This window comes from Embiotoca jacksoni, unplaced genomic scaffold (assembly GCF_022577435.1).
Source record: "Embiotoca jacksoni isolate LCO1_2020_lvr unplaced genomic scaffold, fEmbJac1.0.p SCAF_26, whole genome shotgun sequence".
Classification (NCBI taxonomy): Eukaryota; Metazoa; Chordata; class Actinopteri; family Embiotocidae; genus Embiotoca; species Embiotoca jacksoni.
Genome location: NW_027185377.1, coordinates 3,456,203 through 3,483,828, shown reverse-complemented (window position 1 = coordinate 3,483,828; position 27,626 = coordinate 3,456,203). Strand labels below are relative to the sequence as shown.

General features: G+C 44.5%; 1 protein-coding gene across 1 annotated transcript; it reads left to right on the top strand.

Moving 5' to 3' along the window:
- Window positions 1-163: 163 nt before the first annotated feature.
- LOC138204725 (leucine zipper putative tumor suppressor 2 homolog) lies at window positions 164-27,591 on the top strand. The gene is made up of 7 exons (XM_069160162.1): window positions 164-364; window positions 12,607-12,727; window positions 22,240-22,785; window positions 23,285-23,887; window positions 23,988-24,110; window positions 24,717-24,863; window positions 25,449-27,591. The coding sequence occupies exons 3-7, from the start codon at window positions 22,267-22,269 to the stop codon at window positions 26,154-26,156; spliced, it is 2,100 nt and encodes a 699-aa protein (XP_069016263.1). The 5' UTR covers window positions 164-364; window positions 12,607-12,727; window positions 22,240-22,266; the 3' UTR covers window positions 26,157-27,591.
- Window positions 27,592-27,626: the final 35 nt, after the last annotated feature.

The following is a 27,626-nucleotide window of genomic DNA, read 5'->3' as shown; positions in this document are numbered from 1 at the left end:
CACTGTAGAGATTTTATTTTATTTATTTATTTATTTTTTAAATTTATTTAAGGATCTTATTTTGAAATCCCTAACCGGACGCAGCGGTTATTTGTCTCGCCAACTTTTCCCTCCGCTGTGTAAAACACGAGCAGCTCCTGTCCAGCTCTGCGCACAACAACAAACGCGCCTTCCACGACAGGAAGAAGAACAAGAGAGGAACTGAGCATGTAGTTTGGTCAACGCGGACCTTCGTAAAGTTACGTGTTTGTGGATAAAACCATTTAAAAAGAGGGAAAAGCCCCGTCGCGTGCAAGGTTGTGTTGTCCAACAGACTTTTAAAGAGCAGAGCAGCGGTACCGGACTGTCCGCTTCACCGTACATGGTAGGTTGTATTATTATTATTATTATTATTATTATTTTTATTTTTTTTTATTCGATTTTCACTGTATCTAACTTACTGCTAAAAGTATAATTGTTGTGTGAAAGTGTTTAGCTGAACACGTTTATGAACACCTGAAGGTATAAATCAACCTTTACCTCTGCACAGGTGTGGGAAGGTATAATTCATGAATTCCTCGCGCTGTTGTTTTTGGCTTTAAATGAGGAGGAAATGAAGTGTCATCTTTTTTTCAAAGTGGAGTTACCCAAAGCAATTCTTTTACATTGTACAAAGACTGCTGGAGGCCCCTGCAATAATCGTGGGGCCCCTTCAAAGGCCACACTTCCCTTTTATTTTTTTTATTTTTTTATTTTTTTTCATCAACGTGTGCATCAGACATGACAGGTTGGGTGGGTACCGACATAACAAAGTGCCCCCTTCACTGGATCCAGACTCATTTCCTGCTGAGACTTCAGCTTCAGTCCAGATCATAAATCAACAATTTCCTTATCGTGGACTTTCAGTGTGTTCCTCCATCTCCTCAAAGATAATCGGATTTCTTCTATTTGATCTCTTTAGAAAAAGAGGCCTCGATAATTAATGCTTTCACGCTCATTTATATGAATGTGTGACAGACTCATGCTTTGTCGTTTGTTTCTATGGGACACGCATGCTTTTAATCTTCCCTATTATCCCTTTCCACCCACACTTCGGACACAGATTTCCCTTTTTTTTCTTTTTCTATAGAATAGTTTGTTTAATATCTGACATTTTTGTTTCTCCTCTCCCCCAAAGCCAGAGATTACTTCTTAAACTTGCAGCGTCACCGGGGACTTGAAATCTAGGTCTGCTCCACAGGCAGCGAAGTAGCTGCTGACTTCGTCGGAGCTGAAAAATGCAATCACGGTTGATGTTTTAGTTCTGTTTGCTGGTCTGAATCGGGGGTTAAAACGTGTTTCTTAAGGTGCGAGAACTCGCGAAAGTTTTACGCGGCGAAAAAAAAACGAGCACCCCGTTCATGGTCTGCGGGGACGGTGGCGGGTTTTTTACGTCCCGGTGACGACACCAAACAATCCACGGTCTATTTCCCAGCTTAAGAGAGAGAGAGAGAGAGAGAGAGAGAGAGAGTGGTTCACGGGTATTTCTCTGACCTGCCCCGGGGCAGCAATAACATGTGAATTCTTAAAACCGATGGCATTGCCCCGCTGACGCTGAGGTACTTTCCTCCAGTGTTGTTGCATCGCTGGGTGCGGAGCAGGAACAAGAATATGGTTCATTGTTTAGCAGGTAAAAGTGTATTTGTTGGTAACTTGGATTTCTATGAAGAGGCACTGTTGGTGTGTTTACTCCCCCCCCCCCCCCCAAAAAAAAAAAAAAAAAAAAAAGTTTTAAGGAATCAGGTTTAAAAAAAAAAAAAAAAAAGCATCCTGTCTGTTTTTTGTGTGCAGCCGCCTCATCTGTAAACAAAAGCCAAATACTTGGAACGAGATGATAACATAACAACCCCCACCCCCCCCACCCCCTCACCACCACCCAAACAACTCTGCAGGATGTTGTATGGAAATTTCGTCTGCTTAAACACACAAGGACGTCAAACGCTTACCTGAGCAAGTTTTGAAAAGGGCGGACTGCCGAGCTCCGTCAGCGAGAGGCCGCAGTTTATTTGCATTGATAATTTGTCAAGTGATTTTTTTTTTTTTCTTTTTTTTTTTCGGAGCGCATGGCGAGCTTCCCTCAAACGTTTTCAGAAGGAACTGCTTTGTCAGCTTGTTTAGCATCCATGTAGAGCTCCCCACAAACTCTGAGAAGTACCCACCCCCTCGTTGCTTTCCTGTTTCACGTGACGGGTATTATGACTCAGCATATTTGAGGTTGGGGGGGGTTTGATAGCGTTTTGACTAATTGGAAGCCTGTATTAAATCTGCTTATCAAATCCAAATCCTGTCGGCTCCCTTATGAAATCTGTTCATGCAGGCTTTTTTTTTTTTTTTTAAGGAGACAGTTACTCTGTTAAAAAGTATATTTAGTTTATTTTGTCCCTTTCAACAGATTATATTTAGTGCTGGATATCAGTGAAAGCTTTCAATAAAGATGCCATCTTGGTACCCCGAGTTTTATTACTGAAACCAGAATTGTACTTAAGTTTGGTGACATGTTTTAACCCTTTATTTATATGATTAGATGCACAGTTTCAGAGGTAATTAAATAACCTACCAAAAAAAAGTCTAAAGGAAGATGTTTAAACAATAATATATAATCTAACCAGAATAGTTTTTCAATACCTACTTTTTTCACATAAAAGTTATTAAAAAAAACATATAATTTAGTAAAGACAACTCAACGATTGGCATCCGAAGGAGAACCTGATGCTTGCATGCGTTAAATCAACTTATTTCTTTTTTTTTTTTTTTTTGTAGTTTGGAAAATATTTTCAGATATTTATGTACTCCTCTTGGATTTAAGTCATTTGCATGAAAAGAATTTCTGAGGTTGTCTCATCTCACCTTTTTATGGGAAAGTGATTGTTGGAGGTTGGAGCAGGTCGATACGGACGGCCCGGAGCTGCAGTATGTGCAGTTAAAATATCCAAAAGCAGCGAGAGAGAGAGTGCTGTTATGATAGAAACGTTTACCCGAGTGTGCGCACATGGTTGTAATCTATCTTTTTGTCGGGGTTTTTTTTTTTTTTTGGAGCTGGAGGTGTGGGTATTTATTAGTCTAAAAGGCTACATTTCATAATAGATAATCTGTTTTGCGTAAGTGATCCCTCTCTGTCGTGCTGCTCTGAAATATTGCCCTTGAGCTGTTTACACTGAAGGTCAAGTCCCTCCGTTCTCCCTACGAAGGCAACGCAAACCGTCTCCTCCAAGAACAAATAAGAGGAGAGAAACTTTAGAAGACGAGACAACAATGGGAACACGGCGGGAGCTGTCAAGGCACCGGGAGGACCGGCTTGTGTTTCCTTTTTTTTTCTCCTGGGGGCGAGTCATGTCAGATGAAATGCTGATTTAGTGTTGAGTGGGTTTCTCTGTTTTTGCAGTTGTCTCGCTGTGTTGTAATTTCACTCTCCTGTCGCCGGTTGCTCGTACTGTAATGAGTGATGTTGCCCAGTTTCCCACACCGCAGCGTTTAAAACGCTCAAATAATGATGCTGTGACTCAGTTTTGTTTTTGTTTTTTTGGGGGGGGAAAACAATGAGCTGTGGCGCAAAATTGGTTACGAGCTTATTCCTGCCAAGATTTCACATGACAAAAGACTTCCGTCTTTTAGTTTATAATCTATGGTTCTGAAATTATGTCTTTTTAATGTCCTAAAACAATGTGTCTGTGAAGAATTTGGATGTGCTGTGGGCAGACTGCACGTCGCTGAGGAGCTGAATTCAAAACTCGGCCAATGTGCTGAATCCACACATGCCAAACACCGTCTTCTTTGAGACGGTGTTGGAGGTACAGTACGTGTTGCTGTGACGATCTGATTAAGCTCTCGCCGACCGGGTTCACCTTCCTCCAGTGATGACCTGCAGTACGTATAAGATGAGTTTCTGTAAACACATCTTGAGCCCGGTCTGCTGGGAACACGTGTCTGTAAACAACAGAGTTGGCTCCCGTTCCTCTTATTATGTCAACACAGTGACTGAAACTTTTTTTTTATTGTTATGTAATAATGCAGTTTTATATAATTCGGAACCTTTTATAGGAAAACTATAATTAACAGCTTGTTGTGTTAAAGGCTATAAATCCTCAATTAGAATCATTAATCTATACTTTGTTTGCGTAAAATGACGCATATGAACTTGATTATTATGAAGTGCTGAAAAAACAAATACTTTCCTGATGTTGCCGTTTCATAATATTTGCTGGTCTCAGCTTCTAAGGCGTGAATATTTTCTTTTCTTAGTCATGTATGAGAGTAAACTTAATATCTTTGGCTTTTAGACAGCTGGTTGGACAAAACTAAATATCTGAGGATGTCACCATCAGTTCTGTGCACTTCTTGTACATTGATCTGTGCCTCAATTTATATGCGTCACACGGGTTCAATCTAATCGTGATTTGCATTTAAATGTCTTTCCAGCCCATTCCAGATGTCGGGGTTTGTGACTCCTCCCCGGGATTCGGTTTGGTATTCTTAGCCGGCTCTGGGTTTTTGTGCACAGCTGGACTGCACAGCTGTTAGAGGGCACTGGGAGGCAGGCATGGGGCTGAGGTTTCAGAGACCTCAGATTCCTGAGCCTGGGAACGAGTCGGGACACCTTCAACCTTCGTCCTGACGTCCAGGTGATGTCTCTGATCGTGATTTTTTTTTTTTTTTTTTTTTAATATCGATAGAAAGTATTTAGGGGATTTAGCAACAGATGCATGACACACACACACACACACACACACACACACACACACACACACACACACACACACACACACACACACAGGCTTTTTTGATGAAACCTCGTGTGACTTTTGCTTCGTCCCAATTTTCAGGTGCAGCCGCACAGCGGCCATTAATCTGCAGACATCTTTTAGCTCCCAAATTGCCATCTTTTGTCACCTCCTTTCCTGGTGCTTTGACTAATGTTCCCATTTCAATGCAAATGGACCACGGTACCAAAACATCCATATTTTAAAACTTTTAACTTCCTAATGCCCTTCTTACAAAACTTTGACCAAAGGTTACTCGTTTTTGAAAACTCACCAAGACGTTGTGCTTTCCTATACAAAAATATATATCAGCATTATTTCCCAGTAAAATCCCATTAAAAAAAAAAACCCAGTACAGAACCACAGTGGAGTCGTGTGGATGATACATGTTTATTTTTAATGTGATCTTCGTCCCGCGGATTTCTAAATGATCTCCTCAATGAATGTTTGCAGTTGAGTTGAACTTCTGTGCTAATGTTTTTTTGTTTGTTTTTTTCTCACGTCACTTAATGAATCGCACAGGCGTAGAAAAAAATGACATTACTAATGGCTGAACTCTGTTAAGCTACTTTGGTACTCGACAAACAAAATCAACTTGTAAAGATAAATCAATAGGAGAATAAAAAGCAACTAAATGGGGAGACTCATTCTGGCTTTTAAATTCTACATAGGACTCGGTGCGTTCAGGGTTGTTTTGTATCTGAACATGACGCAAAGTGGAAACGACTAGCAGGGCTGTTTTTTATGCTACAAACAGGACAGTGTTCATCTCCTGAATACTGATGACTGGGAAATGATAAACGCTCTCTCCTCCCTGTAAATTTCTAACATGCTAAGTAGAAAACCAGAGAGTGGACCCCTCCCGTGTCCCTTCACTCAACCAATGTAACCACATTCATTTTCTTGATCATTCCCAAATGTTTCCCCCCCGCTGCCGCCGCCCCCTCCCCTCCTCTCCCCCCACCTCAGACTGGGTCCATGTCGCTGCATCTTTTCCTGCAGTCACTTTGTGAAATGGGTCCTGAGGAACTGCCGCAGCAGTGATTAGATTTACAGTTTTGTAAACAGCTCTGATAAGACGCCAGAACGGCTGGACTTTGCTTCCTTCACAGCAAAGTCACCAGCGTCAACATCACTTATAGTAACTGGGTGAAAACACAATTAAAGTCATTGAGTTGCATAAATGTGGAGCAAGAGGACCAAAGCAGTCCTGCAGCTGATGGTGTGGCTCCGAAATTACGTTGGTTTTTTTTGCATATCTTTTCTGCAATTTCTTGTGAGTCACAAACCACTTGCATATCTGCAATAAGCTGATATGGGCTGGTGTACAGCTGTGCAGTAAAACGTGTCACAGCTGCACGGAGTTGCTTTGCATGGCTGTAGACACGTGTTTATGTTCTAAAACGGTAAAAACAAAAGTTGCCGTCTGATTAACGGAAAGACGAATGCGTCGTAGCCGGTTGGGTTCCACGGGCTCAGACCTCGGGGTGAGTCGGAGGATGTGGGAACACTTTTGATAAACTTGGCCCGGCGCCTGTAAGTCGGAGCCGTCATCCAAAGAAAAAAAAATGAAGTCCCGTCAGGGAAATCTTTTACACGGCATTTGTACACGTTAGCGTGTTGCATCATCTGTTGTCACTTGTGGACGATTACGTGCTCTAAAAAGAGCCCCCCCCCCCCCCCCCCCCCCCAAAAAAAAGCCCTTTTCCCCATGAGCAGCTGTGATTGGCGGTGGTAGTTAGTGTGATCATGACATTCACAGCTGCTGCAGGGAGGCCCATATGTGCTGCTGTACAGTACAGGCCCGCAGCGTCTCTGACTCCTACTTCTCTCTCTTTGTTTTCTCTCTCTCACCACCATTCGTTTTCCCACTCATTTACTCTTCAGCCGTCTCGACCGCCCTGATGTCTCTCTGTAATCCATCTCGCACCCTCGTGATTGCGGCGTCGCCCTCCCTGGCGGTGGCCAGGAACACGAGGAAACACAGGAAACAGAAAACAAACAAACGGATCGGCAATCTGAGAAGCAAGCTAAACTCCAGTTTGGTTTTTTTCTCTCCCCCCTCCAGCTCTTATTTTTGGAGTTTTGACCGTTATTTACATCACTTATGATAACACTGCACTCGCCAAATTAATGGGCCGATGGGGCAAAAAACAACAACCCACCAGCTGTCAGTTTTTAAACCGCTCCCTCAAGTTTTTCCAACTCTATTTAAAGTGGAAAACAAATGCAAAAGGTACAATCAGCTGCCAAAATGTCATTTGTAAATAAATATTAAGAGTTTACAGACTGAATTCCTGTTTATTTGGTTCACACTGATTTCACTAGAGATACAGAAATCAGTAGCTGGTTACTGAGAACAGCGTTTTCAGCTCATCTGAGATACAGACATCACTTCCTGGTTACAAGTTGACTGAGAGACTGCAGAAGTCACCTTAATCTTATAAATATTACATGTATAGATCCAGTTTTGTACTGAAGCAGCAACTGACTGAATGAACTTATTGGACTGGAGACGGCTTGAATGAATGGCGATGTGTTCACCGGCTCATGTATATCGAACTGCATTTGAATAGTTACCGTATGAAATGTCTTTGTTTACAAGTAGTTCTGTAGTTGCGTGTTAGTGTTCCTGCTCAATGTGAGAATATTTTTTACCTTCAAATAGTCGGCGTAATCAGGCTAAACTGTTGTCGTAAACTGGAAATATTCGTCACGTTAAAATGGGAGACATTTTCCCACATTCCCTTTCCTCCACGCTTTTCTTCTCTTTCAAACTTCGTTTTTCCTTCACTTTGGCCTTCACTTCTTCCTTTCCCTCAGCTGACAAGGTCATTTTTATTTTATTGATTTTCATTTGAAACTCACAACCCAGTGTGATATGTCATCCTGATATCCCAGTTCAGAGGAAGGGTATCAGTCTTGAATACCAGAATTGCTTCAGATTGTTGTGGGCTCCTCTGATACATAAAAGTTGTACAGTACCAATCTTAAAACCCTGCTTTCATAGTTCTGCCTCCACCCTTTTCCCCTTTTCATCTTCATTTGTTTAGTTTTTAGTTTTTTGTTTGCAGCTAAGGGTACAGTATGTAAGTGGGACGACCCCTCCCTGAGGTGGGTTGTTTGGATATTTTTAAATACATTTCTCTCTCGCTCTCTGTGTGACTTCTGGCCCGATTATTCATCCAGCTGAGAGGCCACGAGATGCATGACACACAAACACACTCTCCAATTCAAAATGTCACGCTGATAATTCACCAAAACGTCATTCGAGGCGGAAGTAATGTACGTACGAGAGACTCGTCTCTGCTGTCCAACGGCGCTGAAGGTATCTTGAGTGGGGGTTGGCCGGCCGACAGGTGAGGAGTTGGCGGGGGAAGAACGAGGGCTGCGGATCAGAAGCTACGTGGGTGGTGGGACGCACGGTCAAGCCGGAGCTGCGTCTCGCCGTTGCATAACTAGCAGGCAGAGAGGAAGCAGATCTGAAGTAATGAGCGTGGAGAGACGTCGGTCCTGACCGTCCGTCCGTCCGTCCACGCTTAACAGAGCAGCCCTGGATGACTCTCTGTTTTCATCAAGTGCTGATTCATTTCTTATCTCCTGCTTTTCAGTTGGCGGATAAACGTTTGAGCTGTTATTTCCCATGCAGGGGTCCCTTTTATATTTCAAAAAGCAAAAAAAAAAAAAAAAAAAATACTCATTGCAAACTGAATTTATTTTGGGGGGTTTTGGACTGTTAATCAGACAAAATAAGATGTTTTGCAGGTGTTACCTTAGTCGCTAAAATTTAATACACCGATCGTTTAGTCAAGAAAATAATCAGCACATTTATTGGTAAAGCGATACATCATGCATAGCAATGGAGAACAGAGTTTTGCTTTCAACATCAATTTGATTATTTTATGTGACTTTGCGTACAGGTTTCTATACATGATATGTACCAGATTATTATGATGAGTTCAACCGTATGGGCCAGCTCCAGTAGTCATTTGGCCCCTGCAATATTATGCATTGAATAAAAAAAAAAAAAATAGGATGTCTGCCACATTTTGATTACCAAAAGTCTTTGACTTCACCCTTCGACTAAATGGACTCTGTAGGTTTCTAAAATGTCGGAGGATGTTTGAGGTTTTGGCTCGGATGATCCTAAATGAGGACGTCGGAGAAAAATACAGAGATTTTTGAGCTGATTAAGCTGGAATATGATACTTTCCATGTGGGCTATCTCCGCTCTCCAAACAAGGCAGACGTGCCCGTTCTCCCCGGGGATTCGCTTCCCACCCGCTGCCCATTTTTATCCTTTGAAACAAACAAATCCGTATGATTTCAGAATTTCTGAACACAATACTTCCAGTCTTTTAAAATGTTGTTTCTCCTCCTCTACACTCGTACTTATCGACCACACGTGTGCAAACAGCTGTCAGAGGAGAATCGTTGACATATGTCGATGCTCCTAACCGCCTGCTCTGCATATCTACAATGCGGTTGCGTCAAGACGACTGTTTGCGTGGTCCTCCGCGCTGCACCGCCCCGCTGTCGTCTGATCGTTTCGGGTCTTTTTGAGTTTGTTAACCTGCCTGGAACCTTTTTGGTACGCGGCTGAACGTTAGAATGACAAACATCAGTGCTGTGAGCTGGCCGTGTTTGCGTAGGGAAGAAGTGGAACACCACCCTGTTCCTTCATAGTCCACTGGCCCTGTGTTTGTGTGTGCGTGTGTGTGTGTGTGTGTGTGTGTGTGTGTGCGTGTGTGTGTGTGCGTGTGCGTGTGCGCGTGTTCATTCACAAGCTTTTGTGTGAGTGTGCCTGAAAGCCTGGAAAGGACAGGACCTCATTTATCTTCATTACTTATCCTCTATTACGCCGCCCTTCCCACTAAGTATCTGAATTTATTTCCTGCACCCCATCCCTTTTAATGTAACCTATCATGCTCAAACTTGCGCGGTAATTTTTGAATTGCTGTTTTAATAGTTAAAAGTGACAAAATGCAATGTGTTTATGTTAGCGATGGCGAATGACTACTTCTGTATAAAAGGAGTTGGTCGGTATCTTTTCCAGCTGCGGCTCGACAGATGTTGTCGGTGGTAAAAGCTCTAAAAACCGGATTGTGTGCTTCCCACTGACGATAGATGAACAAAGTTTGTGACTAGCTGGTGAACACTGTGAAGAATTTAAGGTAAAAGCTCGATATATCGATTAGGAGCTGGACTAAATTTCGGACTGACATTCGACAGGCTCAGTTTGCTGTCTTTTGAATGTATAAATGGAATTTACGAACAAGTTTGCATCCAAACTATATCTATATATTTTTTTTGTGTTTAGAAAAAAAAGGGCCAATCAGTTTTCCAGAGCCACATATTTTTTTTTACCAACAGTCCAAAACTTCATACTAAAAAAAGCCAACATTTTACAAACCTTATTTATCATTTCTTTTGTAATTTTCACATTCTTTTCTGGACTTTTTTTTTAAGGGTGTTGTGAAAACTAGGTGGAGAACAGGCGACCTTGTTCTGACTCCTTTTTTTTTTTTTTTTTTTTTTTTTTTTTGCAGGGAGACTGTTGGCCGTTCTGCCTACAGATTAAACCCTAATCTGTGTTCGGTTTTCCTTCATCTGTCCTCTCTCTATCCCCCACTGTCAGATTTCAGAAAAAGCTGACTGTCTTTAAAATGTGCTCTGAATACCTTCTCTTTCCAGCGCAGGTATGATCATCACTCAATTCAGTCTTTGGGGATATAAATACATCAATTTCCAATATATCAATGTGATATAAACCATAAATGGCTCTAACGAGCCATAAATGTCTTGGCTTTACTGTTGTATGCTCAGGGGCTTGTGAACGATGTGAGAACATCCTTGATTGTCTTTACATTCTTGGCATTCACAAAAAATCTGCAAAGTCTGAAAATATGAAGAGAGGAGAGGGGAAGGTAGATTTCCAGGATACTGTAAAGAAGCTCTTAATGTGGAAAGGAAACCGTCTTGTAACGACACTTGGTCACCTGTTAAATCAATCGTCTTTTCAATGAGAAGCGCTTTTAAACAGTCGTGAAACAAACTCAAGTTCACTGCAGAGTTAAGTTGCATAAATCCATTAAAGTCTTGTCTTTCTCCCAAACCATAAAAGCGACCCTTTGATGGAGACGGGAGCGCTAACTCCTCATATTTACGCCTCCGCTTCGTTGATTGTTCATTGGATTTCCGGGTCAATTAACAGGTCACGCTGTGGTTTAGTGGTGTTGAAAGCCGTCTTTGAAGGTGCCTGTTTGGTGGATGAATAACAGAATAATCACAGCGCCGCCCTCGACTCTCTTTTCATTCGGCGCACATGCTCGTCGTTCGGCATCTCTCCCTCTGCTGTTCGCTTGTCCGTTCATGGGGATTATCCCCTTTCACCGTGGAGGAGCAGGTGAGGGGAGCGGCCCACTTAAGTAAACACCTGTTTATGATCTGTGGGTCGATAGTCGTTTGTGTTCGAAGGCTGACAATTAAAGTATTACTTGGCAGGGCTCAAAGGATTCTCCGCAGCTCAGCCATGTTGCAGCGCAACATTTAAGAAGCCGCCTTTAAAGCCTGTCTGGATTGAGCTACATCACATTCGGGAAGCCGCAGTGTCCTCGGCATCCCCCTTGTGTCTGTCTGGAACATACCAACGCAGTTTGTGAGGAACCTTTGAGAAAATATATCCCAGATTCACATCAAAAACCAATAACTTTTCAGTCAGCAGTGGTCTGATCTGAAAGAGCTCAATACCGTGGTTAGCTTAGCATAAAGACTGGAATCCAGTGGAAACTGTTAGCATGGCTCCTGTGCCTCTGAATCTCACTAATAACCCTGTCCTAATATCTCATTTGTTTAATCTGTACCAAAAAACTGGTTATGCAGCGGAGTATTTCTTGGCTGAATGCAGTAACTTCCTGAGTTTTGTCATCACAAAATATCAAACTATTGCTTTTACAAAAAAAAAACGTGTTTTCAGAGATCTTGTTATGTAATGGGAGCGTTTAGCAGAGCTGGACCTAAACTTTCTGCAGTTGTTTCACCTGTGATATCTTTCTCCTGTTTAATTACAGACCCATTTATTCAAAATACTGCCGGTTGCTGATTGGTTGTTGAATTTCTGAATTTGAGTGTCAGTAGTACGGTCTACCTGGCATGATATTGTTTGCTGAAAACATTATACTGCTGCAGGTAATTTAAAGTTTTTAATTATAATATTCTCACTGTTGCAGCAGGACTGTGACTATATTAAGTCTGATATAATGTCTGTCATGTCTGCTCACCTCGGGGACTTCTCATGTTCTTCTATTACAAACTTGGATATTGCTTTACCAGTGGGCTAATAGATCAGTGTAACGAAATGCAGATGGACTCCGTGCTTCTTTCCAGATGTGCGCTTTTATCTTGAGATGTCTTAAGGTGCAATTTGATCCAGATTGTTTGAGTAACATTCTTAGAAACTATATTTGTCAAGCTTTATGTGACCTGGCGTTTCACAAACACGTAAACCAATCGACGGGAACATCTGGACTGGACTCGGGGGACAGTTGTTTTGTGAACTGGGTGCTAGTAGTCGGTTCGCTCTTCACTCTCGTTGACATGGAAAATCCCCCTCAGTCTCAACCTTCCTCCATGCGAAGCTCTTTTGCCGTCGTGACTCAGATTTTCCTCTTTCTTGCTGACTTCTATAAACACACTTGTCACATTTCAGGCTTTCCAGCTCTCCACAGCGGTAGTAGTCTCCCTACATCTCTTTTGCTGATTCAACAATGAGCATCTTTTTTTAATTTTTTTTTCCTCCTCTTCTTTTTTCTTTCTCTTTTATCCCCCTCAGTCTGAGAGAGGCGAAGAGCGAACGAAGATGTTCTCACCGGTGTGAGTCCCTGCGATGCCCAGCCGAGCTGTCGACGCTCCTCTAAGGCCTCCTGAAGCTGAAGACAGGTCGTCATCGACAGGTAGGAGGAGCCTTCTGGATCAACGCTGCGTTCAATTTTGAACTCTGAAGTCTTTAGCAGCTCCCTTAACAGCATTTACCATCTTTTTATCCGACCTTGAAGTTAGATTTTATGCAAACATTCTCAGATTACGGCAGGAATTTTTATTCATAAAATCGCTCCTGTAAATCAAGACCGTGCATGTTTTGTTTTTTTTGGTCTACTTGAGTGTCATTTTTGATGGACTTTTTACGACGTTAAGAATTGGCTCCGGCGCAGCGCACACAGCACTGTGCATCCCTCAGTGTGTGGATGTTAACACATTCCCGCTGCGTGGGAGTTCACAACAGATCTTAATCACGGATGGGATATTGCTGTAATTCCAGAGCTGGAGGCGTAACCCTAATCTCTTTGGCACATCATACAGTAAATCAGAGTGTGGTTAAGTCGCGTCCCTGCCAACTCGAAACAGCCAGCCCCATTTGTGTGGATTTATGACTGGACTGACTAAGACTACTTATCTGAATCTACAAACGTCCCTTTCCGTCGCTCCTCTTCATTTGGTGTCCGAGACTGACGAGCCACCTCATATGGCGAGCGCTAAATTCTCTCTCCCGTTTCATCTCTGAGGTGTTCACGGATTGCTTTGTGCCACGGTGGATTATTTGGGAGGTAAGTGGTCCAAAGGGCCGCCTGGTCGCGGCCACTTTTAGCTGCAGCGTCCGGTGGGAGTGACGTCCCCATGCCGAGGCAGCGCAGGACACTGATGGATGGCCTAGCTTTCTGTCGGTTTTTGGTCCCAGTCGGGAGCCGTTGTTATGAAAATATAGAAGGGAAGCAGGCTGACAGACCACAGAGAGATGGCCGCTCGGTCTATGATGGATGACCACCTGCTGGGCATCTGCCATAGATATAGATAAACTAGAGTTGTGGCCTCTAAGGAGCCACTTTCAATGTTCTCCAGAAATTGGCCCACAGACGGCACTCCTAAACATTTTGTACATCTCTGTGGGATAATAAACTTCATGTGGCTGAGCAGGATAAACCAGAAACCACCAGACAGATGAATACAATATTACTGCGAAGCCACACTGGAATTATTTTGTTTTAACTGGAATTTTACTCTCATTTCCCTCTTGGTTTTTCCTTGGCATGTCCTGCAGACTGAGGAAGCCACAGAGTTGTCATTTTTACTTTGTTGCTTTGGCCTGTAAAGCAGCTCCCTCACAAGGGGCTGAGTCACGTCAGGCCGCCCCTCCAGCCCATAAAGAGGAAGTGTTAATGGAGGTATTCACAGAGGTGATTTGCAGCCTGCGTCTTTATCCCGGCGCTGGTGGCCTCGGGCCGGCTGATTGATGGCGTTTGTCGTCCGATCTTAAACTCTTAACCGAGAGTGGTTTCTGTTGCTTCGGCCGCAGCCTTTACTTTGTGGCACTTTCAGTGCTCTCCAGGCCTCCTGTTGAGATGCCATCAAGAATGACCTTGAACTCCCGTCTGGCTGCCTGAAGGACAAACTTTGTGCCGACCAGAGTGACCCAGTTGTAGGAGCAGGGAGGGAGAGAGGGAGTCGGGAAGAGAAAGGGAGAGGGACAGATCTGTGGTGTGTGTGTGTGTGTGTGTGTGTGTGTGTGTGTGTGTGTGTGTGTGTGTGTGTGTGTGTGTGTGTGTGTGTGAGGCGGTCCAGGGCATAGCCTACTTCTCGTACCCTACTTTACCCCTCTCTTCATCTGGGAGAGGAGCAGCTGAGCTCCACTGACTGCATCCTCTCATCCTGTTGTCTCTTTTTTTTTTTTTCATTTATTTGGACCAGATGGTGGGTTACAGGTCGAGGCAAAGGCTGAACACAGGAGGATAAACTTCTGGAAGCTGGCTGACTGGTTAATCAGGATGTTAGACACTCGATTTAAGGATCTTAAATATGAGCCGAGATTCAGCTCCCGTTCATTCCTATGAAAGATGCATACAGCTCTTCTTCACTTTCCAAATGTTATTACGGTGAAGTAAGGGATCAAACTCTGAGAATACAAAGAGTCGTTTTAAAGGGTTTGCCTGCTGCCTCTTTATTGGTGGCACGGTGTAAATAAACAGCTGCTCACTACAGCAGCTTAATAAGGTGATAATATGTAGATGTTGTTGTTTACAGCTTCGTGTGCTGCCGCCAAGTCACACACAAAAAAGAATCTAATCTTGCAGGTACATGATTTTTTTATGATGTCAAACCCTATTTTTGCACTGAATGATGGCTTCTTTAATTAATCAGTTGTTCCCTAATTAACTTTAATTCTTTTTATTTTTAGATTTATAGTGAGCATGTCTGTTTTTAGCAAGACTGCAGAGTTTGATGAAGATGACTAAGGATGCTGTGTTTATACTCTGCCTTATAGGTTTTGTTTCTAGTGTTTACGTCCATCAATCTTTCTAAATCCTCATATATGCCACTTTTATTCACGATTCCCTCGAATCTTTTATCTTTTATGCTCTCGAGGCCTGAAAATGCAGAAATAGAAAAAAATCCAGGATTATATCCTGATTCAGTTCCGCTTTCCTTTTACCGTCCTTTCAGTTTGAAACGTGCAGGGAGGGCAGAAGGATCTTAAACTGACAGCTCGCTTTTCCCCAGCTTTTCTCTTCTTTTTACTGCCTGACAAAGGCAGGAGAGGAGTTTGCAGAGTGTAGTTTCTTTGGTCAAAGGAAACGGTAGAGGAGGAGTGGAGCAGGGAGAGAGAGAGGAGGTGTATCTGTCAGACAGGCTGGGCTGTGCTGTGAGGAGGAGGAAGAAGAGGAGGAGGACAAGGAGGAGGAGGGTTGGAGGGCTCCAAACAGAGAGGAAAGCAGAGTGAGGGGAGGGGACTGTCTGCTCATTCACGTTGGCGGCATTTGGCCTGAGAATGAGCTGTTTCTCTTTCCTTTTTTTTTTTTTTTTTTTTTTTTTCTGAGGGGGGTTTAGAGAAGTTTTCAGGAGGGTTGGTCTGAAAACGCAGCCAAACATTCAGGAGAACAGGAACACAGCGAGTGTTTGAGCTGACTTAAACCTGAGACGCTGGAGGAGCCGGTCAGACAGCAGAGCAGATATGCTGGGAACAAACCAGGGTAAGAAACGTTGGAGGAAAAGGGAAGTGGCCTTTGTTACTTTGGCAGCTGAACGGACGGAGATGTTTGGTGATGGCTGTGTTTGATTCACTGTTTGACAGCTAGTTTGGTAATCGATTGCTCCTTTTAGTCATCAGTTCCAGCTTAATGTTTTTTCAGTAAGTTGAATATCTTAATGGTTTAGAGCAAACTGAAAACGGAGAAATTTACACCACCGTCAGTACATTTCATAGATTATACAAATAAAAAGATGAATAGAGAAAATAAGCAGCAGATTCTTTTGATATGTAATTATTAGTTTCCGACCTAAAATTAGTCAAAGTATAAAACTGACAAACCGCATTTGTTTGTTACTGACTGTTCTTTTCTCTTATTGCTCATTAAAACAAAAACGATGACAAGCTCAATGCATTAGTGTGTGTGTGTGTGTGTGTGTGTGTGTGTGTGTGTGTGTGTGTGTGTGTGTGTGTGTGTGTGTGTGTGTGTGTGTGTGTGAGAATAGAGGCCTCTGCCTCTTTCACTGCAGTATAATCATTGACAGTGTTCGGTGCATCATTCAAACAAACCTGAAGGCCCTCATGAGAAATTCCCATTTTAGTTAACAGTGTCCTTGTGTATTTGTTGCCAGTTCTATTAGTCCAGCGGGACTGTTTGGCCCTTAATCTACCATTCACTTCAAAAAGTTTATAAAATGTATTTAACCAGGAAAGTTGAGATGAAAAATCTTGTGGGAAAAATGCAACATTAACACTAACTTACAAACAACATATTGAAGAACAGATTGCACCAAAAAGATTTCTATGCTGCATAAAACTGGTGCAGAAGATAGTTTACGAATTAGTTTGCCACGATTCACTAATACATTTCTCATTTACCAAGTTAAAAACGCCAAATATTTTGTTTCCAGCTTCTCAAATGTGACGATGTGGAGCTTTTCTCGGCTTTATATTTGCGTGAATTGAATTTTTGGGACAAAACCAGCAATTTCTTGATCAGTTGTCACAATTTTCTGTCACTTTATGTACCGCACAGTTAATGAGCAGTGAAATTCTTATCTCTTTAGTGGGGAACGCTGACATTTGGCACGGTGACCGTTAGTGTTTGGGCCTGCGAGGTATCTGCCTGTAGAAAGGTAGGTTGTCTTCAGAACCAAAATAGCTTTGTCACACTTTCTCCTCTGTGTTCCAGTTTCCAGAGAGAGAGAGAGAGAGAGAGAGAGGAAGGAGGGAGGGGGGGGATAATAAGGAGCTGGGAGGGGGTGATAGAAAGAAAGAGTGGGATTCAGAAGTTTTGGGCACAGGAGATGGAGAGTGGAGGAGGGGATCTGCAGACTCATTTGTTTGTTCCCTCATGCAGACACTCCCTGCTGAAAAACCCAGACACTCTTCCTTCTTTCATTCTTTGCCTCTTTACTGGTCCACATCCTTGTGGAGGGGAACGTGGTGTTTCTCGTTTCTCTCAGTGGCGAAGCCACCTCAGGCCACACTTTCACCTGGTGGGTAGGGGATATTTTTAGACCCTCACCTCGGTGGGTGTGTTTATGGTGCGCCACTAACAAAGAGGGATTTAGTGCAGGCTCGTTCAGTTTGTCTCAAAGCAGGTTAGTGTGACGTTGCCGTTTTTTAAAGGGCAGGGCCACTAAACTATGTGCACTGTATATTTATGAACCACCTCTATAAAAAGCCTTTTATACTGTTTGCGTCTGTAATTGCCAATCTCGGATGCCGACAGAGGAACGCCAGTAAAACGCCGTCGATATTCCTCCAGACTTACTGCTGTAGGTGGAATAAAATGATCGGAGTGACCCGACTGTCAGTCTGTGAACTCTGACATCTGAGTCGGGTGTTTCAGAGCACACTGCAGACTGTTTCGCATTTCATATTCAGTGAGGCCTGGTCACCCTGTACACTGAAATCTCAGCAAGAATTTTTAAAAGTATTGATCTCTGCATATTGATTTTTTTTTTCATCTCTTTTCGGCTCCCGTCTCACCACAGAAATATGACATTGTTTGAAAATTAAGGTGAGGTCTTGTAGCCCTTTATATTTAGTTGCAGGTTCAAATTTGTTAAAATATACATATAATAGTTAATCCCTTATCCAAACTTTAAAAGGTCCTATCTCTTCTATCTGTTAGCAATGTACAAAACTTTACAGCAAATGCTTTGTCTGCCAGTCTAATGTTGAGTTTTACTTCTTAAATTGTCAAATCTTCAAGTGGTAGTTCTTAAAGTTGTATCATTTATGAGTCAAAAGTTAAATCTCAATAGATTGATAACGGATTGAATCGATATGATTTGCAGATTTGGCACAAGAATGATTCGCTAAAATGTATGTAAATATTTAATGACTAGACACCAATGACTGCATATAAAAGTGTGGACGTGACTTCCGGGTCTGAAAAATGAAGCCGATGCAGAAGTGCCTTAAGCTGTAATACCACCGAGTGCCACTAGAGGCTGGCTTCAAAGACTCCAATTCAACTTCTCTCATGAAATATGAAGTCAATTCATTTATGTTCCTAAATAAAGGGACCAGTAGGGGCCACCAGCTAACATTTGCCTCGGGGTTACCAGTGGGGTTGATCGGGTCATAACACAATATAGAATAAATGAACACTGAAAAGTTTGTACCCGGTCGCGTTTGGGTTTTAGTTTATAGGATTTTTGTTCACACGGTTTGATGCAGAATGAGTCAATGGTGCAGTTCTCTTCATGCCGCTTCATCTAGACAAGTAATTCTATAAAATTGTCAACGCTGAAAGCCGGAGGATAAAATCCTGAAGCCTTGGTGTGACAGCAGATCGCCCAAGGCTGCAGCTGTAGGCTGCTGCAAAGCAGAAAGGCCTGACGCTGGAGAAAATATCTCTTTTGAATCTCCTCCTACGAGCTGAGGCCTCCATGAATGATGAGACGTCAGAAAAAACGGTGGCTGTGGAGTCGCCTGGCCAAACACTGATCGCCGCTCATGTTTAGTCTTCGCTCTCTCTGAAGCAGCAGCAGCAGCAGCAGCAGCACACATTCCTGCTGCTGGAGGAGTGACTGACAGGCCGAGAGCCATTAAAGCCTTCAAAGGCTTTCCCAGACAAAAACAGTCTGCTCGCAGTCGCAATCAGCTGACTCTCTCCACATTATGGGGGAGGTTAACATATCACTGACATGCTGTGCAGGCTTTCTGTTGCGTATGGGAGATGCATTTTAATGATGAAACATTTCGTTGTTAAGGGCAGTGGATATGATGAATTGATTTATACTTCTTTTTTTTTATCGTTTTGATTTATATTTTTGTTGAGAGTGACATTTGCAGGTTTAAGCGCCTTGTAGTAGTCTGCTTTTCTTCATCAATATGATATTAGAGCCAATATCGTTTGGTTTTCGCACTATTTGGATCTGCTGAAGTTACTTTTGGGCATTAATCACTATTTTCTGACATTTTATTGAGCAAAAAAAAAAAAAAGCAAACGCTAGCAGCCGTAACACAGTATTTTTACACAGTATATTATAAGAATAATATCTCCATTCACCCCTCTGCATGGTTGTCATGGATCCCACCGCCAGTCATTAGCTGTTAATGTCCATTTATGTTCCATTAAGCCGACTGGAAGCGTACGGAGAGACCAGACTGTCGGAGCTATAGACCTACTGAGGGCTTTAAGATGCTAAGGAGGGGTCCTGGCCTCCCTGTCAGCCCTCTGACCCCCCCCCCCCCCTCCCGTCCCACTCTTTCTCCCCCTCCTTCCCCTTTTCTAATGTTTGAGACTCCAGTCACCATGACAACAAAAGGGAAACCAGGGCTGCATGAACATGACGGGGGCTTTAAAAAAACAGTTTGAGGACCCCCGTGCTTTGCTTCGAAGCTTCCCTTGAGTCCGGAGGAATTAGAGCTCATTCACTTATCTGGGAAGACTTTGTGGGCAACAAACGGACCCCCCCTCTCCCTCATCCCCCCCCCCCATCAGAAATAACCACCCGAGGACAGCGACTGTGAGGAGAAGCCTTTAGAGACTTCAAACTTGCGTCTCTTACCGCCTTCTGAAATCACTGCAATACATTTATAACCTTAATTACCATCTCATTAAAAAAATAAGATTAATAAACCATGAAACGCAGAGAAAAGAGCCTATTTGAAGTTGAGATTTTTCTCGTAGTACTAAATTCATATGTTTTACACACTGCCAACAGCAATCGAACAAAAGAGGATATCACAACCAGGCAGCAACATTCACGATGTCAGACGATGAAATCGATGCAAACGTGCCGGTGGATTCACTGAGAGAAGCGAACCTTCAACTCACAATGCTGAGCTGTCGAGTTGTTTGGATCTAATCCTCTATGCTTTCTTTACGCTTGGTGTTAAGAAGCGTAATTATGATTATAAGCATATTTTCCAATGGCTGTTAGCGTAGTCTGACTCATTACCTGGCATTCAGACAGGATTATGCGTAACAAATATTGTCACGGGCTAATTAGCTTTTCTCGGTGCACAGAAAAAAAAAAAAAATCCCATAAGATGAGTCCCACAGACTCACAGGGACCGTTCGTTTCCCGCCTCCTGCACCACATGTTGCTCCCGCCGCCGTTAACTATCACACCGACACGGGTCGGAGGAAGCGGGAGGAATTTTTGACACACATTTTAAACTCCATATCAACCAATTTCTGGCTTTCTAATAACAGTACAGTCGTGTACCAGTGCTACTAATACGGTTCGTCTTCCAGCTGCATCCCTTCTTTTGACAGTAAACACCATACTTGTCTTTATGTTTTCGGTCTTTACGTATCCAAACAACATACTGCAGTGCCAGATTTGTCTCAGTCACTTATAATGAGTCTAAGCGGGGATCAGCCAGACTTTGAGGGGTGCTAATTGCCACGCGGTAATCACCATCAAATCGCCGTAGTGGCCTCGTAGGCTCTCTGTAAACTTGGCAGGTTGGAAAATGACTTGGCATGGCCCCCGTCTTGGCTGCTGCCGGCTGGCCAGCCATGCCTGCTGTCGGCCCTTCACTCACCTTATTAGCCTTCTACCCTACTAACGGCCAACACGGGACACTCCTCGTGTTTTTACGTCTTCAGAGTAGGTGAAACCAGAGGGAAAGTCTTTTTCCTTTGTTTTTCTTTCTACACAGCAGGGATTCACCAGCAAGCTCCAGATTTGCGTGACGTCGTGAGAGCTGGAGTTTCGCATTTCTTTGTGTGACTTGATGGCCCGAAACTCCGGAGCAAGACGCGAACCCGCGAGTCGGACATCCTCACGCTCTGCGACTCGCCACCGTGATGTTTTCGAGAGCACAACGGGCTCTGCTGGCTGGTGCACCATGACCTCATCACCAGTGCGTCCCGTTGGCCCATTGTTCACATTTAAACTATTCAAGCTGCCACGGGACAGACTGTTGATGTCACTCAGCCTGTTACAATGTCAATATTTACCAGCAGACCTGTGAGAGTGACGGAGTGAAAACAGTGAGTCTTCCCGCAGATTTTTTTGTTTGTTTTTTGTGCAAAAGTCGAACAGAAATTCAACCTGTCTCTCTGCGTTTCGCCCTCTGGGGTATTTATCCAGTTATGAACTTTTTAGTTGTTCTCGAGGCTGATAAGATGTGTGGAGACAGTAGCCTTTGTTGCTGTCAGGGAAAATGCCAGCATGTTACAAGCCACTTTATATCTCAAATGAAAAGAGACCCCCCCCCCCCAACACACACACACACACACACACACACACACACACACACACATGCGCACACACACTTTTTTTTTTTTTTTTTTTCTTGTGCTGTCTCATGCCTTGCAAGCCGCATGCCTCAAGCCCTGTTTGTGCTGCTTGAATGGGTTTAATGAATGGCCCGTCCTGGCTCTCTGTGTGTGGGCCACCCTGGTCTTGTGGGATATTTTGTATGCTTCAGTGTACTGCAGATCATCTCTGTCAGAGTCGGTGTGTGTGTGGTTTATTTTTTGACAGAAAATTCCTCGAAAGCTCCCCCGCGGGGAGATTTAGCAGCTCGGATCTCATCTTATTACCAAAACATGCCATTTTAAAGTAGTGTTTAGTTTTCCGTGATAAGATCAGCAAAAGTGACAGCAATAGGTCTCGGTGTCAGTTAAATAAAAACATGACCAACACGGCTTCCGCAGGGAAATATCATTTTAATAGACTGCATTGAGAGGCCTGAGCTGCACTTGTCTCAAAGGAAGTCAGACTTTAAGGGTCTGTTTTGAGACTTAAAACCTGACTTGGACTTGTGTCCAACGTGAGACACAAGAAATATAACAAAATGTTGACTCTTGACTTGGATTTCTTTTAAAGGATCTAAGACTCAACCTGTTCCTGAGGTCATTACAAGATCATGACCTGAGATTGGACGTCTCAGCTGACTTGTAAACATCTCTGACAAAAATGTAAAATGTAATGAATTGTTTAAACTCACACTGTTGTTCGTCTCTCCCAGAGCGAGTGACCCCTCGGAGCCGCCACCATGGCCCTGGTTCAGGCTCTGCCCATACCCGCTGAGCACCACAACCCCGGCCTGAGTGGAGGAGCTCGCAGGCGGCACGCCTCCGGCCCGTCGCCCCCCGTCAACGCACCACCCTCCACTCTGGATCCCATGGGCTCCGTCAGCAGCCTCATCGCCACCACTCGCCCCGGCTTCTACCAGGACCACCGCATCGGCGTTGAGCTGGGAGCCAGAGGCCGACGACCCACACCGGGAGCCTCCTGCCTGGGCTCCGAGTCTCCTCAGGACACGTTGCTGCAGAACATCTCGCCGCTGAAGAAGCAGAGCTCCACGGCGTCCTGCAGAGGGCTGGAGAAGGAGAGCGGGAACGGGAACTACACGTATCTCAATGAGGACTATGTAGGCGACTGGAACGACAACCACGTGACACCCGGCAGTCCAGGAAGCGACAGAGACGAGATGAAGGAAGGATCCGGGCTGAATGGAAATATGGGGGGGCCTCCACCGAAACTGATCCCGGTGTCAGGAAAACTGGAGAGGGTAATAAGTCTTTGAATAAATCAGTTTTCTGATTAAAACTTCAAATACAATAATTGTGGTTTTTATATCGGTATACACCCAGACGGGAGTCTATTATCAGGAATCCTACAGTGCTCATTTATTTGCAGGATTACCTGTAATAGTCTAACACAACCAGAAATATTGTCATTTTAGGTTTGACTAATTTGACAACACTTATTTCAAGGTCCATTTAGTTGCCATTGCAGAGCTTTCAATCATCACATTATCTTCATTCACAGATGATCTGCTGTCTTGTGGTGGAACTGTAGATGGAACAATAGAACACTTAAATGATTTCTTGTTTGTGATGGCTTTAAAGTTTGGGTTTAATATGTTGACAAGACGGTCGACTCATTTAAATTATCGTCCACCAAGAGTGTAATTTTCACTGTAAGTTTTGTAACTCTCGTACTTAAATTTAGATGCATACTTGTTGACGGTCTCGCTTCACTCCTCTCATTTCGTGTTCCTCGACTAGAACATGGAGAAAACAGTGCTGCGGCCCACCGCCTTCAAACCTGTCATCCCCAAGAGCCGCACCTCCATGCAGTATCTCTCCCCTCGCCATTGTGCCAACGCGCCAGAAAGCCAAAACAACCTGAACCTGCTCAGCCCCGCCCACAGAGAGATGTCGCCCTCCTGCTCCGAGAAGCGCAGCTCCTACAGCGGCGGGCGTCACGTCGCCGGCGGCGGCAGCAGCAGCCAGTCCTGCTCGTTGTCCGACTCGGGACGCAACTCGCTCTCCAGCCTGCCGCCGTACAACGCCGCCACCTACAGCCTGGCGTCGGGAGAGGCCTCCGCCGGCCACCTGGAGCCCCTGAAGGGCGCTCCGCCCGTCACCGCGCACGGACACTCCAACTCGGACAGCGGGCGCTCGTCCTCCAGTAAGAGCACAGGCTCCGGGTCCATAAGCGGTCGGGGACAGCCGCTGTCTGACAGCGGGTCCAGCGGGCGCTCTCCGGGCCCCGTGGAGGGCTACGAAGGGGTGGTGAGGGACCTGGAGGACAAACTGAGGGAGCGAGAGCTGGAGCTGCAGCAGCTCAGAGACAACCTGGACGAGAACGAAGCTGCGATTTGTCAGGTGGGGAGAACTCCTCTTTTAACGACGGGACATTTTGTTTTTGTGCTATAAGAGAGTCACACTTTGACCTCTTTGAACCCCTCGTTCTTCTGCTGTGTAGGTTTACGAGGAGAAGCAGAAGCGCTTCGAGCTGGAGCTGGAGGAGCTGAGGCAGGGCTGCGCCACCAGGATGCAGACGGCCTCGCAGAAGGCCCAGCGCTCTCAGCAGGTGCTTCAGCTGCAGGTCAGGACCTCTGATGAAAAGCTTCACTTATCCACAAATAGAGACGGATCAGTGCTGCAAACGATGCATCAGTTAGTGGCGGTCGCAGCACGAGATCCATCAGCAGCGCAAAAGGAGCTCTGAAAGTAATCAGGAAAAAAAAGCAATTTAGATGTGTACAATTTTATGCAAACTTTGACTTTGAGAAATATCACGTGATATGACTGCAAGATCCACAACAGCTCTTCATGGGCCGAGTGGTGAAATTGTTTTGCCACTTTCTGAAGGAACTATTTTGAAGCATCAGTTTGTGGCGGAACGTATAAAAGTCACTTTTTTTTCCTGTGTTATATTTCACAATTTGTGAAATTAGATGTTTGGTGTTTAAAAACTTTTGCAACAAACTCTGCAACAATTTCAGCTCGAATTTGTGTAGCTTTCGATGCCACTCTATCTTTTGCATTTTCACCAAATTTTACTGACCTAATCACGAGACTGTTCGTTTATTATTTACCGAGCTACTGTTACAGTCGGATTCAACGAACTAGTCTGTGTTGACCGGACTTGATTTGTCTCTTGAATCATCTTCATGTCTGTGTGACGGTATTTCACGTGTCCCGGCTGCAGGTTTACCAGCTGCAGCAGGAGAAGAAGAAGCTGCAGGAGGACTTCGCTCAGCTTCTGAAGGAGAGGGAGCAGCTGGAGGAGCGCTGCTCCTCCTATGAGCACGAGAAGATCCAGCTGGGGCCTCGACTGGAGGAGACCAAGTGGGAGGTGAGTTCCTGAAACTGACTGACCGAGCGACGCCGAGCAGGAATGAGCACAATAAAAAGAAAAAGCTGGAAAGTTTATCGCTGTTCAACCCGTATTCATTTTCCCGTTTCTCTGCCTAAACTCGGTATCACTTATATTTACAATTATATCGTAACTTTTATTTTAGAGCATCAATCTGACCGTGGCAGCTTCTCTATAATATATTTATGGGTATATTTACCTACACAATTAAAAGAACTAGATAATGACTTTTAGAGCTGGACGTTTCTCATTTGCTCTCTTAATAGTGGATGTAGAAACGTTGGTAAAACGTTGACAGAATATTTTAAGGTTTGTTTACATGTTAGCAGAGATGCAGGAAGACAATGACGAAGAATTAAACAGTTAAGCACCAGACAGAGATTGATAATAATATTCACTCTCTCTGGTATTTGAGGTAATGAATCGTTCCGCCGGGAAACATCTCTGCAGGTTCAAAGATTGTAGTCCGTCTGTTTTTGATCCCCAACACTGAATGCAGCACGTCTACGCAGGAAGCGTTGCGGTCGATGTTTAAGATGTTTTGATGAAGGTTTCTCTCCGCAGGTCTGCCAGAAGTCGGGCGAGATCTCGTTGCTGAAGCAGCAGCTGAAGGATGTGCAGGGAGAGTTAGCTCAGCGCGTCGGGGAGATCGTCTCGCTGCGGGGTCAACTCCGAGAGACTCGCGGCGAGCTGACCAACACCCAGGTGCTGCTGCAGGAGGCCCACGGCACGACCCGCACGCGAACCCTGGAGCTGGAGGTCTGCGAGAACGAGCTGCAGCGCCGCAAGAGCGAAGCGGAGCTGCTCAGAGAGAAGGTGGGACGCCTCGAGGGCGAGTTGGTGCATCTCAGAGATGCTCTGGCCAATCAGGGCCCGGGAAACAGACAGTGTCAGGTGTTCCAGGAAGCGGAGGAGCACCTGCTGGCTTACGAGAGCGACGAGGCGAAGGTCCAGCGGCAGAGCGGCGCCGAGGCCATGCAGAACATGAAGGCGCAGATGGACAGGATGAGGTCCGAGCTGGCCTACGAGCGTCAGCGGGCCGAGCTGCAGACGGGAAGCTTCGAGGAGGAGCGCAGGATATGGCAGGAGGAGAAGGACAAAGTGATCCGCTACCAGAAGCAGCTGCAGCAGAACTATGTGCAGATGTACCGCAGGAACCGAGAGCTGGAGCAGCTCCTGCAGGAGCTCAGCCTGGAACTGGAGAGCAGAGAGGAGGACGAGGGCAGCGGCAACGAGATCAACTTCGACGAGATCGCCGCGACAGAAATTTGACCCTCACATCTGTCCGGGGGTTTTTTTTTTTTTTTTTTTTTCCTTTATTTGCACTACTGTCTGCTAAATGTTTCCTCCTCCGTGTCACAGATCTGATCTCTCGTGTTGTCTTGATGGAAACAGTCCGTTTGGTGACATGATAAACGGGAAGTAAGTGTCACAAACATAAAAACATGTTCAGTGTAAAGTCAGCCACTCTAGTTCTGCATCATCGGTCCAACAGTCACTTTAAAGCCTGTATTCTTGGTCGGTCGGCCACGTCGGCCCTCCGTTGACGTCCGCTTCGGTATCTACACATTCAAGTCCTGGTCCTCTTTCACAGTTTGTGGGAGTTGTGTTTGTGAGTGAGTAACTTCTTCCAACCTTTCACTGTCCTCCTCCTGACTCCACCTTCCCTGCTGGGTTTCAGCACCACACTCCCACTCCGCGTTAGCGGTCGGCTCTCATCAGTGCGGTCGGGTTTGGACGGAGCCCACGCCGTCGCCAGCTGACGGCAAACGCGGGACACCACGCGTTCAGCATGTCACGATAAGAGTGAGTGAATCAGAGCGAGGCGATGATGTCGGCGGCTGCAACTCCGGGTGACGTGGAAACGGTTATGTTGACGATGTTTTTCTCAGAGCTACTCCAGACTTTTATGTAAATTGCATCGTGAAACAAACCACGTGAAGTAGAAACATTTCTCTGCTTCCGTCTCAGCAGCAGCAGTGAGATCAGTTTGTAAGTTCGGACAAAAAGTGAAATTTCCAATGTCGATGTTTCTGGACTCTTAATATTCGCTCTAATTTAAGGAAAACAAAGTTTAAGCCTTCTTAAAATATACTTTAATACTCTGGAAACTTAACCTCTAAATTAACACCGGGAGGGGGGGGGGTTGAGGGAGGAGAGTAGTAGTAGTAGAAATACATTTCTACTAGATGGCTGATTGCTGCGTGTGGCCAGTGTGTTATTAAGATTTGTGCATTAACGTCACTGAAATAAGAAGCTCTTGCACTGAAAGACGTCTTGGAGTCAAACTACGTTGACCGTTTCCCACCGACCTTTAAAGTATAGATTCATGTATATTTACTTCCCCGCCCAACAGAAGAAGAAGAAGAAGAAGACTTCCTCTATATTACTGCTGATGGAATTATGATCCTCTGTAAATAAGCCTCGCTCATCGTAAACTTTTCTTCCAGAGATGTCTGTCCGTCTCGACAAATACAAACATAGCCACTGTGAATAGACCAAAGCAATGTCGCACACATTATATTTTGCTCCTACAGATACACAATGCCTGTATGTATATTAACGTTTGTGTGGATGTTCGTTCTCGTTCCTCAGTATAATTTTATAATCCACAATATTTGTATGAAGACATTAAATGTATATTTTTCATGCTGTACATTTCTTGGACAAACCCACTACGGTTTTAATTAAAAAAGACAAAAGTTAACTGCTGTCACTTTGTTTTCTGTATATTTGGAGTTT